General features: G+C 56.8%; 2 protein-coding genes across 6 annotated transcripts in view; one reads left to right on the plus strand and one right to left on the minus strand.

The window, feature by feature from the left end:
• RAN (RAN, member RAS oncogene family) overlaps nucleotides 1-14,290 on the plus strand; it is a 595,260-nt gene that overhangs the window by 309,654 nt on the left and 271,316 nt on the right. The gene's annotated exons all lie outside the window — the stretch shown is intronic.
• The window catches only part of RIMBP2 (RIMS binding protein 2), a 71,357-nt gene that overhangs the window by 32,112 nt on the left and 24,955 nt on the right, over nucleotides 1-14,290 (minus strand). For all 5 annotated transcript variants that reach the window (XM_049620676.1, XM_049620673.1, XM_049620674.1 and 2 more), the window contains 3 exons: nucleotides 12,480-12,589; nucleotides 9,322-10,134; nucleotides 812-963 (listed from right to left, as the gene is read on the minus strand). In XM_049620676.1, coding sequence (XP_049476633.1) covers nucleotides 812-963; nucleotides 9,322-10,134; nucleotides 12,480-12,589 — 1,075 coding nt within the window. The remainder of the gene's footprint in view (nucleotides 1-811; nucleotides 964-9,321; nucleotides 10,135-12,479; nucleotides 12,590-14,290) is intronic.

Consider the following 14,290-nt stretch of genomic DNA (forward strand, 5'->3'; position numbering starts at 1 on the left):
GGAGGGGAGCAGAGGGGGTCCTGACGGAGGAGGAGAGTCCTGGGGGAGGAGGGGAGCAGAGGGGAGTCCTGGGGGAGGAGGGGAGCAGAGGGGGTCCTGATGGAGGAGGAGAGTCCTGGGGGAGGAGGGGAGCAGAGGGGAGTCCGGGGGAGGAGGGGAGCACAGGGGAGTCCTGGGGAGGAGGGGAGCACAGGGGAGTCCTGGGGAGGAGGGTGCAGGGGAGCATACCGCCTGCAGGTGGCAGTGTTTAAGGACAAGGCAGGCCGATGTCAGAGAGGAGCCTGCACTTGCTAGGTCACCCTGGGTCCTCGGGGGAACAGCAGGATGGACAGAAGCTTCCCAAGCCTCCCCCAAGGCACCAACGTCTGTGTCATGGGCCAGGACAGAGTTGGGCCTCGTGTGCTGAGGTGCGGCTGTCTTGCTCAGTGCTCCCAAGGAGGGCTCCCCTTGGCCGCTGGTACCACCTTGTGGAGTTTGTGAGCCTGTCAGCGGCGGGGAGGGGGAGTGCTGATTTTGTGGGGACGGAGAAGTGAGTTTTCACTACTGAGGGGAGTTGCAAGAACCGCCCATGGCAGGGCAAACATTGTGGGAGGAGGGCAAAGAAGATTCTGGAAAGGGGAAGGACAGGAGAGAAGGGGGCTGGGGCGTTCTGCGGGGGGCGGTGGGCACCCCTCTGGGTGCTGTTTAGGAAGTGCTGGTGGTCCTGGGGGTGGAGGAGAGAGGGGAGAGGGAGGGCGCCCCCAAGTGCTCACCCCTCCAGGAGCAGGTGCGGGCAGGCCCCGCCCCCACACGCCACCGAACCAGAACTCACCCTCTGCCCTTTTGCGTACACGCCATAGCCGGTCACGTTCGCCCCGTTGGACAGCCCGGCAGTCGTCAGGGCGGGTGGCTTCCAGGAGACCTGGACGGTTGCTGGGGTGGGCCCAGCGTGGACGGTGACATCTTGGGGGGGCGCCGGAGGGCCTGGGGGCACAGAAGGCAGCACTTTCAGGGCACGGCCCTCTGGCAGGCGGGCGGCTGCTCTGCCCACTGCTCTCACCTGGGAGGACAGCGCCGGGCCGGGTCGCCAGGGCAGGAGGTCAGGGTGAGGAAAGGCAGAGGCAGCAGGAGGGCGGAAGCTCCCAGCGTGCACCGCGGCTCTGCCGCTCACCTGGACGCTGATCCGCCCTCCGGGGCCACCTGCGCCCTGCTCCCAGCCCACCAGGTGGATGCCATCACCCGCCACGGGATCGGCTCCGGTCGCGCTAGGAGATACCCGCGTTTGGGAGACGAAGGCGATCCCTCCCTCTCTCCCTGCCCCTCTCCCTGCTTCCCCCTCCCCTTCCTCTCTCTGTCCATCAGACTAGACAGGACGCAGGCGTGGGCCACGTATCTTGCCACCCCAGGGAGGGGACAGAGCTGAGCGACAAGACACGGGTGCGAGGACACCATCTGAACCTGAGAGCCCAGCTGTGCACACAGGTGCACCAGTGGCACACCAGGTGCGTGTCGTGCCTCAGCCGGTCTGGACGTGCCCACTGGTCTTGAGCAGTTCAAGCCACGTGGAGGCAGTGGCCGTGTCCCCGGTCCTTCTGGCGGCTCCTGGTGACAACAGGATCGCCAGTGCTGCCTGTCACCCGCGGGAGACCTCCTTTCCCGTGGGCCTGGTGCCAACCCCCCACCACACATCTTCCTGTTGGAATGCGCGTGGCATTTCACTTGGAAGGGAATGTGTTTATAACGTCCAGGAGGAAGGCCCTGAGCCCCACACGCCTTGCTACCGTCCCCCCAAGGCGTGAGTTTCCGGGTGGGAGGGCACCAGCTGTCCGGCGAGGCTCCTCCGTGAGCCACACGTTCTTCCACTCGCCACGGGTGCTCACACAGGCCTCGGGTGGCCGCGCGCACCCACTCTGCACACGAGGCGATCAGGGTTCAAGAGGAGTCGCTGAGCCATCGAGTGTGGGAGGCGGGGCTCACGCCCACACCCGCCCAGGCCCACTTGCAAGGGCAGCTTCGAGTCCACCGTCAAACAGCCGCCGTGAGGAAGGTCCTCCCGCCGTCTTCGCAGCCTGGCCGGGAGGGAAGCTCTACCCGGACGGCTCCCTCACACGTGACGTGCTACCAAAGGAAGGCGTGCTGAGGGCCTGACCAGAGAGCAGACGTCCTGTCCTCTGTGCTCCCCCATCCACTCACCGCTCGGCGCGGACTCGGCCCCTCCCGGACGCCGGACCTGTCGCTTTGTGGCCACATCCTCCTAGAAACGCAAACGAGCCAGAGGCAGGACGGACAGGACGGGGCGCAGATCAGAGGGCACCGGAGCCTGCCCGCCCGGGTTCCAGTCCGACATCCGCCAATTACTGGCGTGGGACCTTGGACGACCGCTCGCCCTTCCTGTCTTTATTTAGTCACCGTATCTAAAGACAGACGCAAGACGGCACCTACCGGCAACAACGGCTACGTACTCACTAGAACATCGTCGTCATGTTACTATTCTGCCTCTGCTCAGACAGCTACACTCAGCTTCCAAACTTCCCTCTCGGTAAGACGGGCCAAGTGACAGACTTCCGCACAGCAGCCCTCCAAAGACTCCCCAGGTGAACCTTCAAGGCCTTGCCCCTTGTGGTGGTCTGAGAAGGAGATGACCCCCGGGGGCAACCTCAGAGGCCACGTGCTGGAAAGGGTGAGGCCACGGGATGGACGTGCCCGGGTCCCCGGATGGCCACTGGAACAGAGCTGCCCACCAGGAACGTGTGCGTCGGATCGGCTCGTGCGCGAGCCTCTGAGAAATCACAGTTTCTAACATACAATAAACAATCAGTATCACCAAGCTCACCAAGCGGAGCGACGAAGAGAACTAAGATGTACGTAAAGTGCTCATAAGAGCACACGGGCCCGGAGTAAGTGCCATCTGTATGCTTACTGTTGTTACCGGTCGTTTCAACTTGACCCCAAGGGCACGATACTGCTCCCCCTCCCATAAAAGACACTGAAATCCCCACCTTCTATATCAGAAGTGGAGGGCCATTCTGGAGGGAACAGTCCTTTGGGTGGGAATCACCTGTTTCAGGGGCTGCTGGTAGTTGGATGGTGTCTGACCAGACTCCGGGGATTTCGTGGGGAGGAGTCTGTGCTCAGTCTCCAAGGGTGACTGTTCCTTCTCAAGCACTGCTAATCGCATCAACCGTGAGTGCCGTCTGTCTCCCTTCCCTGTGACTGGTCACCATCGCAGACTCACCCCCAGAGCATGGGACAGATCGCGGGGGCTCTCATCCACTCACAGCTGACTGGCTGCCAGGGCTCTTGGAAACACCGTGGGGCACCACTTCCCCGAGTCTCCCCAACGCTGTCCTCGTGACCTGGTTGCGTTCACAGATGAAAGCAATCAGTGGTTCTCGTCAGAGCCAGACTGCTCTCCTTTGTCGCAAAGAACACCCAGCAGGGAGAAAAGCAGCCCACGCCTCATGGCAGAGAGAAGACTCTCGACCCATTTCAAAATGCTTCCCGTGAACACGCCCAACGTGGTTCATCCCGCGGTACGGGGTAGAGAGGGCGGACACCGTGGCTTGCACTTTTTAAGATGGGAAACACATAGCAAATCGCACACGTAACCAGATTCCTTCTCATTCTCTCCTAGGGCACCGCCCAGCTGGCTCGTGTGAGAGACAGAGTCCAAGCAGAAAGTGGCAGAGGCAGTCTTGCTATCGTGGAATTGGAAGGTGGCATTCAGTGATGGCAGAGACGACAGAAATCGAGAAGAGAAATCCCGGAGAGGGGCGATGCAATGCAACAGGATCCCTAACCTCTGTGTGCCCGTTCCCCTCACACTATTTACGCAGTGACTCCTAAGTCGTGCCTGTGCAGGGCAGACAAGGATGCAAGGAACATACAGGAAAGGAAAACAGCCAGACGGCTGCAGAGTTCAGTGGTGATTCTGAGAGCTGCCTGGTGCTGAGACGAAGGACTTGGGGTTCAAGTCCTGCCAGGTCAGAGGAGCCTGGGTTTTCCACTGGAGACATGGAAGGTCCAAACCATAGAAGCTGGGATCATACATCAGGATGGAGGGCTGCATTCTAAAGACAAAAATGAAATACACCCAACCAAATAAAGCTAAAACAAGCATATACTAGACGTAGATATGTCACAAGTAATATAACTGTCTGCAAGGATAAACCTCAACACCCTCCAGAGGTGCTGTAGTCGCTGTTACTGAGAAAGGTAACAGAATTCAGTCTCCACAGTGCATAATCTACACTGTCCAACACACAATGAAAGTCACCAGATGTGGAAAGAAATGAGCGAATATGTGATTGAGAGAAAAAACAGTCAGTAGACACAGGCCCATATGTGACTCTGGTGTTAGAATTAGCAAAGACTTTAAAACAATTATTACAAACAGGTTAAAAATGTATAGGTAAAGATGAATGTGATAGGCCAAGAGATGGGAATCCCCAGAGTGATAAGAAAATTAAAAAAAAAAAAAAAAAAAAAAAAAAGAACCAAATGAAAATCCTAGAACTGAAAACTCCAATGGCCAAAATAAAAATTTCATTTAATGGTCTTAACAGCAGATTGGACACTGCAAAAGACAGATCTAATAAAGTTGAAGATATTATCATAGAAATTATCCTAACTGAAACACAATGAGGAAAATGATTTAAAAAATTAACAGAAGTTCATACATCTGTATGACATTAACAAGCAATTTGACTCACGTACAATTAGGTTCTCAGACGGGAAAGACAGAATAAGGTAGAAAAAATGTGGAGATATAAAATTTGAAATTTGGAGAAAAACTACCACCAATACCACCCTTATATCAAGGATTGTCAGTAAATTTCAAAAAAGACAAAGAGAAAAATCTTGAAAGCAGTCAGGGAATGAATGGGACAATAGAAAACTCAGCTGACTCCTTGTAGAAACAGGGAAGGCCAAGAGAAAAGGAATGACATTTCCAAAGTCCTGAAATTTAAAAAAAAGCCTAGAATTCTATATCCAGAGAAAAAATTATCTTTAAATAAATGTGAAATAATGAGGATTTTTTTTTTTTTTACCTAAGCAAAAGAATTCTGCAAGAGACGCTAAAGGAAATTGTTCAGGGCTAAAAGGAAATCATAACAGATGGAAATGTGGACCAAAAAGGGATATAACATTATTATAACACAATAAAACATATGATAGAATATATAAAAGCAATAGCAAAAATGAAGGTGCATAAGTGGAATTATACACTGGTACTATTCTTCCCTTATAAATAAGATTATGTTACTAATGTAAACTAATTCTTAACAAGCTAAATAGGCATGTGTTACTCGCTACATCAATCTTAAAACAAATATAAAGAGTTATAACAACAACAACAAAAGAGTCAGCAGAGGAGAAAATGGAATAGAAAAAAAAACTCTTAGTTGATCCCCACCCCCACCCCCCCCAGACACAAAAGCAGGGAAAGATGAAGAAAGAAACCAGACAGGACAAATGAAACATGAAGAACAAATGGCAGACTTAAAGTCATATCAGTCATTGTACTAAACGTGAAGGAACTAAAGATTCCAATTAAAAGGCAGAGACTGTCATACTGTTATAACACCAAGACCCAATCACAGACCACTTGCAAGAGACATACAAAAAATAAAAATACAAAGAACTTGAAAGGTTAGGAAGAGATATAACATGCAAATACTAAGCATGGAAAAGCTGGTAGTCCTGTGAGTATCAGACAAAACCGACTTCAAGACAAAAACTAATTATCAGAGACAAAGAGGTGCATTTCATTACAAAAAAGGAGTCAATTCATCATGAAAAACTAACGATTTTAAATGTGCATGTGCCAGGGTGCCTGGGTGGCTCAGTCGGTGAAGCGTCCGACTTCAGCTCAGGTCATGATCTCATGGTTCGTGGGTTCAGGCCCTGCGTCGGGCTCTGTGCTGACAGCTCGGAGCCTGGAGCCTGCTTTGGATTCTGTGTCTCCCTCTGTCTTCCCCTCCCTGGATCACACTCTGTGTCTCTCTCTCTCTCTCTCAAAAATAAATAAACATTAAAAAAAAACATTAAAAAAAATTTTACAAAAATGTGTATGTGCCTACAAATGGAGCTCCACAATATATAAAGCTAAAATGAGAACACTGAAGAAGAAATTAGACACACAGACAATAACTCTCAATGACCGGATAGACCAAGCAGACAAAACCCAGGAAGGACATGAGGAATTTACAAGTTCTATCGATAGGTCTCTCATGGCCCATCTGGGAAGCAGCCTGCCCTTCCTGCAGCGACGGGGGACTCTGCATGCAGGCTCCTGGTCACGATCTGCTTTGAATCTTGGAGGCTGCAAATACCAAGCCAGGCCCAGCAGGCAGGGGGGACAGGATAGCTCGGGAGAAATGCCAGCCCCTCTGTCCTCACTCAAGTATGCAATTCACCTGGCACTGGGAGAGTGGGGGTCACGCAGGGCAACGTTTGGCCCAGGCTGGAGGGAGGAAGTCAGGCCGCTCCCAGTGAGCAGGCCTGGCCTCTTCAGGGGCCCGCTGCCAGCTGGGAATGATGTGCCTTGTTTGTCTAGGCCCTGCTGGGTCCCGTAGCTGCCAGAGTCCTTTTGAGGAAATGCTGTATGCAGTGTTGCAAACCCTAAAGATAACCTTAAATTCTGATCTGAAATCTGCCGGTGAACGCCACCTTTAAATTCCACACCGAGAATTTAGGTACCACAACGGCTACCACTGAAAACGCTTCCTGCCCCAAACCATTCACATGGCTGGTGTCCCAAAGCACACACGTTGCCCATCCCACTGCTGATGACTGTCCCTGGGACATGCAGGGACAGTTGCAATCCCACCTGCGAGATCCGGTATTGGCTTGCTCGGGACCCACGAGATCTGTCTCCTGGGGTGTGAGTGGCTTCTCGTAAAGGAGGGACTCTGGAACTCGTGATGTGCCAGCCTCTCTGCGGAGCGGGTCGCTCTATCCAGACCAGTTTTCTGAGGGCTTGCGCCGCAGCCTGTGGCTAGCACCAGTCTTCAGAAACCCCGTTAACTCGTTCAGGGTCACCAGTGTTCCCTTGACCACCTGGCTCTGGCACTTTGGAAGTCGATTAAGCTATCAGGCCTCATTGTTCTTAAGGGCAATGGCCAAGAGCGGAAACCGGTCCGGGATCTGCCTCGGTGCTCACTTCTACCTACGGTGGAATCACACTACAGGATTCGTGGGTGAAGAAAGCCTGGTAACTGCCGTTCCGCCACCCCCGGCCCAGCTCCCCACACTCGGGCCCAGAGATGCGGACCAGCGGGAGCGGCGCTCACGTCCGTCACGTCGGGGTGCCTCGAACGAGTCATACCCGACACGAGTTCAGAGGGGCTGGTCTAGGAGCACCCCTTTCCTCCCACGCAGGGCAAGCTGCCCCCAGGCCTTCCACTCACTCCACTCACCACGGACAGGACACCGCTCCTTCTGGTCGGGAGACAGAAACGTTTGCGACGAACCCAATGTTGGGTCCGCTACCCCCAGAATTCACGGGCTCAAATCCTCGCCTCCAGACCCCGAATCTGCCGGTGCCTCGGTCTCACATCCAGCCTCCAGAGTTGTGAGGCCAGACCGTCCGCGGCGTGAGCCCTCAGGCTTACGGACGAAGACATCGGTGACGGGGAGTTAAGCTGCGGCACACGACCCGTGCTCACACCCCACCTGGACCCCGTCCTCTCCATCGCACCCTGGGCTTCTCTAGAAGCCTCCGGGGGGGGGACCAACGCCGTGTGCCCCCTCGTCCCTCCTGAGCCCCCACGGAGCCCTGAGCTTGGCGTGTCTTGTCTCTTGCGCCCGCAGCACTGACCCACAACCTCACGGTAGGCTTCAGGGGAAAGGGGGGGTCCTCGTTATCCCAGTTTTCATGACTGACGCCGGTGGCCGGGCAGGGAATCGAGTCAGCACGGAAGACAAAGGCGCTGACCCTTTACGACTCGTCTCCTCCTCAGACCGCCTCCCGCCGTCGGGTAGAGTCTGCCCCCCTGCCCGCGGGTCAGGCTGCTTTGTGGGTCAGGCGCCCATTGATTACAGGCCTGGCACACGCTGGAGAACACGACGACACGGAAGTAAACCATCACGAACTGAAAAGCCCACGTTGTGTGGGACGGAAGACATTATGCAGCCGCTTAAAATGATCCCGGAGAAGAAACGAACTGTCTGTGAAAACTACTGACAAGCGAGGTTCGGCAGGACGGGATTAACGAATCACAGAGGTCCGACAAAGAGGCGGCTGAGACGGGCACTTCCGGGGGATCTCGCGAGTAACTTGGGACTAAGAGACGATCCGCAGGAGACAGATTACACCCCTGAACGTTCTCGAAGAATGACCTTCTTGGCTCCAAGAAGGCTGCTCTTCCCGCCGGTACCCAGGCTCCCCCCCACCGGGCACAGCTGACCTACATGGAAGGGCGGCCTTGGACGGGCCCCACAGCAAAGAGCAGCACAGCAGACGTTTCTGGAGGTCGGGGGGGTAGCTGCCCCTTAGCGGCACGGGGACCCTGGAGGATCGGCAACGAGCTGACCCCGCAGGCGCGTGTACCTGAGCCCCTCTCTACAACCGCCCAGGGTGTGTGTGGGAAGGGAGGCGCGTCACTTCTCCTGCCATCCTTCCTAGTGGAGGACGCACAGGAGACGGGCTCTCCCTGGCAGACGTGCCCAGAACCCAGAAGGGCGTCTACGATGGGACGACACGCCTTCTACGCAAATCCATCCCCGTGTTTGCGTCCAAAGGAAAAACTGAGACGGAAAAGAACCGTCGCGAAGGCATGTAGGCGCTTCATTCGCTGTCGCCCTCCACGAGCGCACGCGTGTGGCGGCCACGCCGTTGGGGAGACGTCCTCGCCCGTCCCCGAGGTGGTCTCGCCTCCTCCCGTCCGTTCCGGGCTAGACCTCTTGCACGTGCCAGTGTCAGAAGGAATGTTCTCAAAACCACGGTCCCCAAACAAACTCCAAGTGGTCTCTTTCCCTCTCTCTCTCACACGCACGTGCACACATACCCATAGATACGCACACATGTGCACACATGCATACACATGCACGTGTGTACACGCACACACCCATGCACATACATGCACACGTGTGCGCGTGCACACACAATGCACACACTCACCTACACACGCGTGCACACACACGCACACACACGCACACGCACTGCTTCCTGCTAACTTAACGGGATTTTCTAGGACAGCGCTGACTGAATGTGGTCTCCCCCCCCCCGCCTGCCCCCTCTCACCCACCCCTCCCCTCGTACAGGTGACAGCCCTTGCCCTCTCCCCAACCCCCGACCCCTCCCTCCTCCCCCTCCCCCGCCGGGAGGACGGGGCTCACCTGCCGGCAACGTGGAGAACTCCACGAAGGCCTCCTTCTTCTCCCGCTGCTCCAGGGGCAGCTGCCACGGCATCTGGTGGGGCCTGGCCAGGACCTTCACCTTGTAGGCCACGTTGGGCCTGAGGTTGAAGAACTGGTACGTGTAGCTCGCGGCCCGGACGACGTCGAGCTCCTCCTCGTTGAGGAAGATGACGTGGCTGTAGTTGCTGTTGGCGGGCAGCCAGGAGAGCTGGGCCGAGATCTGGGTGATGTTGTCCACCCTCAGCTGGGAGGGGGCCACCGCCACGTCCTTGCCCACCAGCAGCGTGCAGCGCAGCTCGTCCGAGTGGCCCCTGCTGGTGGCGCACTGCACGGAGATGCGGTAGGTGCAGGCCGCCGTGTCGAGCTTCTCGATGAGGGCCTTGGTCCTGCTCCCCAGCGTGAGGCTCACGCGCGGCTCCTGGTCCACGAGCACGCTGTAGCTGCTCACGGTCCCCCAGCCCGGCGGCACTGCCGGCGGCTCCCAGGCCACAATGACACTTCTGGCGAGTTGTTTGATGAGGGTGATTTTCCTAGGGTAAGGCACGATGTCTTCTCCGACGTCGTCGACGTTCCCGCCCAGCATCTCCGCACCGCCGTCCGCGACGCCGGCATCGACGGGGGTGGGGGCGTGCAGGTCCAGAATGTTCTCCCCCTCCGAGCCGATGCCCGAACGGTTGATGAGATTCTGGTCCTGCTCGTTCCCCAGCGTGCTTGCCGGCCGCGACTCGTTGTCCTGGACAAAATCCACAAAGTTGGAGGGCACCAAGCCCCTCTGCCCGTCCAGGAGCTCGCCTGTTGGTACAAAGGCAGTGAGATCACCCCGCCGTCGCATCGGGGCCCCGAGGTCCCGCCGCACCCGCACGGCTCCCCGACAGGGCCGTGCGGTACAGCCGTGGGATTCCACAGGTCGTCACGGACACCTGCTCAAACGTCCCGTCCTCGGGACCTTGCTCCCACCGCTTGCCCCCTGCGAACCGTGAACCCATCAGGCAGCGTGGCCCCCTGCTTAGTGTAACACCTGCCTACGGACACGGACACCCCATGAGCGCAGAGATCTCTTTCCGTTCATCACACTGAAGAGTCCTGGCACACAGTAGGTGCCCAGTAAATGTTTGTTTATGGACGAACAAACGTGCATGAGACGAGGGTTTGGGAGGTTAAGAAAGTAAACATCTTACTATTATTTTTGAGGGTATGATCATATCAATAGGATTTAAAGATGACCTCTCCCCCTTGCAAAGCACACTGTGTATGTCCTAAGGAAGCTCCCAGAATGCCCGTTTGCTGTGAGAAAGAAACTGGCCATGTGGTGCCAGACCACCTGTAGGCTGAGTGGCAAAAAATTTCATCACACCAGCTCTCGTGGCTACTGGCGGCCACAGGGAGAACCTCTTCTTATTCTGCGAAATGCTCTCTTTTTAGTTGGGCTCAAAACCTGTTAGCAGCAGAGGTCTAAAAAAAGAAGTGTTTTCAGGAGCCTCAAAGATGCCGTGATTTGGGTAATCTCGCAGGACCAGCGGGACGGGCCATTTGCCCAGTACGTGGCAGGGCGTGGCGGGGAGGTGCCCGCTCCCAGTAGACCCTGGCCTCAGGAGACGTGTGATGGACCCAGAGGAGGGCACGCGACCATACGATGGGCCGTGGATTCCCCCAGAGTAAAGGGGGACTCCGGCCTGCTCCCGGCCCCACGTAGGGTGTGGGTCAGCTGGCACCCCTAGGATGCTCTCACGGGGGCCGGTGCTCGGGTGACGCCGACAGTGATAACCTCACTCACCGTGCACCGGGTCCTGTCCTACCCGCCCTGCACCTCATTTACCCAAGGCTGCCCGCAGGTCGAATTCGCTTTCTCTGTTCTACACAGAGGAAGGCACAGAGACAAGGAAAATTCCTGAGCTCCGCAGCCCTGTTTGAATCAGGCCTCCAGAAAGCTGATGCGGGCAAGATGCCTGCTGTGAATATTCTAGAGATTTCCAACAAGGGTTTGCCGGCGGCCGCCTCGGGCGCCTGTTTCTACAGGTGTGAAAAACAGTGACGGTGACGTGAACGTGGGTTAAGAGTTCGGGCTGTGCTGCCACCAGCCGTGGCGGATTTCTCGCGTGGACGGCCCACGGCTCTGCTACCACGTGCCCGGCAACTACTGGCGAGCGACGCAGCCCACGGCCTGGCGGCTGTTCAGCGTCAAGAGGCAACCTGTGGGGCGCCCGGGTGGCTCGGTCGTTCGAGCATGACTTCAGCTCAGGTCATGATCTCACGGGTCATGAGTTTGAGCCCCACGTCGGGCTCTCTGTTGTTAGCGCAGAGCCTTTGGATCCCGTCCCCCCTCACTCTACCCCTCCCCCACTCCTGTCTCTCAAAACTAAACGTTAAAAAAAAAAACGGAAGCAAGCCAACCTCACGGCCAGCAAACACCAGCTCGAAAGCCAACTGCGTCTATCAGCCCTGGGAACACTCAGCAAGGCCATGAAACAGAAGCCCGCTAATTTAGCAAGAACTGGTGCCACAGCTCAAGGTAAGAGGCCAAGACCCTTCCGTTCGTCCAGGGTGACTGAGAGACTGGGGACTGAGGAGTCTCGCGAGGCTCGTGAAGCCGCTGGTGCTGTCCCGAGCTCATGCTCGGGTTGCAAAAGGGACGGAAGGTTAGGCGTCCCAGAGGGAGGGAAGAGGTCGCATTTCCCGATTTCGGACCGGGCGGGGCGGTAACCCTGAAGGGAGGGATCCAGCAGCACGTGGGGCAGACAGCCAGAAGGCCCAGGGGTCAGTGGGACCGCCCTGAGCCAGGCGGGGTCATCTGTCCTGCCGGGAAGGAGGTCAGCCGGGGGTCCGGGGGTCCTGGGGCAGTAAGATAGAAGACGCAACGGAGCCCCTCTGGGAACAGCAGTCCGTCGGCCCGGTGTGTCCGCACAGCCACCCGGCGAGCTCTGCGGGGACGGACGTTGCAAACCTCCGCCAGTGCCTCAGGTGTGCGGGGTCAGGGCGCCCCACTCGGTCGTCAGAAGGGGGAAAGCCGAGGAGGGCGGGCGGAGGGTCAGGGCGGAGGGCTGGGGCGGGCAGGCGTAGCTGGGGGCCCGGCCCGTCCGCGGGGACCGGTCAGGTGCGCGGAGCAGCCCCGGCGCCCACCGCCCCGCGCCCTAACACACCTTCATAGAAGCCGTCCTCGTCCATGTCCCCGTACACGTAGAGGTACTTCCCCGCCGTGAGGGGCAGCTCAGCTTCTGGGTTCTCGTTCGGCCCGTCGAAGGGGTTGTAGCTGGAGGAAGGAGGACACTCGTGGAGCAGGTGCTGCACGCGGAGGGCGGTGGGCTCCTGCACCCCCGCGCCAGCCGTGTGCCCGCCAGGAACGGCGGCAGCACCCGCGCTCTCGCACACACTCAAAACAGAGAGAGAATTCTGAAACTGAGGCGGACGCTCGGGGTCCCCGTGCCACATGACACGCCGATGACCCTGATCTCGGTTCGTACCCGTCACGCCTGCCGTAGGTGTTCCCATCAGTAAGCAAAGAAGAATAATTAACCCTACGATCTTTCTGTATGTACCGCTCAGCAGAGGTAGGACCGCACCGCATTTACTTTGCAGTAATCTTATTCTTTCACTTTCCAGTATGCGTGACCCTCCCTCTACCTCATGAGAGATTCTACTGTGACCCTTTTTTAAAAATTTTTAAGGTTTTTTGGGTTTTTTTTGAGAGAGAAGGAGAGAGAGAGAGACAAAGCCTGAGTGGGGGAAGGACAGAGAGGGAGACACAGAACCCGAAGCAGGCTCCAGGCTCCGAGCTGTCAGCACAGAGCCCCACGCGGGGCTCGAACTCCCGAGCTGCGAGATCATGACCCGAGCCGAAGTCGGACGCTCAACCGACTGAGCCACCCAGGCGCCCCTCTGTCATGACCTTTTTCAATGGATGTGGAATATTCCACTGAACAGACTGGCATACTTCACTTAACCGATGTCCTAACATTGGGCACCGATGTGGCCTCTAACCTTTGGTTAATACAATCACCATTGTGTCGAACATCCTCATAAACGTGACATTTTTTACAATCGTGCCCAATGTGCAAATAAGATATACAGTAAATTAAATGGGGATTTTTTAAATTAGTTCAGAGTAACAGAGAAGGCCCCAATAAAAATTAAAACAGCATCTGCTGATAGTCAAAGACGATAGGCACGTGTGGTAGAAACACAATAACGAGGCGATAGCGACTCGCACGCCAACAGTACCAGAAAGCTCACCAGCACTTCCGTGTACGTTTTACGAGATCAGCGTTCCAGCTCGGCGAGGCGAGCAGAGAAGATACCATTTCTCCCAATCTGAATCCCAGAGTGAGGTCAGGGGCACCCGCCCAAAGTCACAAGCTCACAAAGAGGCCCGGGGTGGGGATGCTGGGGACCAACATCAAGGTCTCCTGACGCCTGTCCTCTGCAGGTTTAACGGCACCAAGTCACCGTGCCCCTCACTGTCCGAGTCCAGGGTCTAGGCAAGTTTTGCAACAGTCTGATGGTTTTACTGAGTCAGTAACTGCCAGGGGCCATCTGCGTAAGGAAAAGACACAGACAGATGTTTGACGTGATAGCCCAGCGGGCGGATGAAGAGAGTAAGCAGCTCCCGGCAGAGGGAATGGCGGGTGCAAAGGCCCAGAGGCAGGAGCAGGGTCCCTCTGGGGCGCCAAGAGTCAGCCTGGCTGGAGGAGGGTGCTGACCGCAGGAGCGTCGAGGGATAGGGACTGGCAGGGTCCCCGTGGGTGTGGATTTGATCTTCGGTGCTGGGAGGTATTGGGATTTAAGGCAGGGAGGGATGTGACCACACCTGCATTCGGTAGAGACACTCGGGTGCCCCATGGATGGGGAGGTGGCAGGTGGGGCGAGGACACCGGATCAGGAGTGGCCCAAGAGGTGACGGACACGGGCTCTGGCGGGGGGGGGGGGGGGGGGGGGGGGGGGGGGGGGGGGGGGG

This window comes from Panthera uncia (genome assembly GCF_023721935.1).
Source record: "Panthera uncia isolate 11264 chromosome D3 unlocalized genomic scaffold, Puncia_PCG_1.0 HiC_scaffold_9, whole genome shotgun sequence".
In the NCBI taxonomy this organism is placed as follows: domain Eukaryota; kingdom Metazoa; phylum Chordata; class Mammalia; order Carnivora; family Felidae; genus Panthera; species Panthera uncia.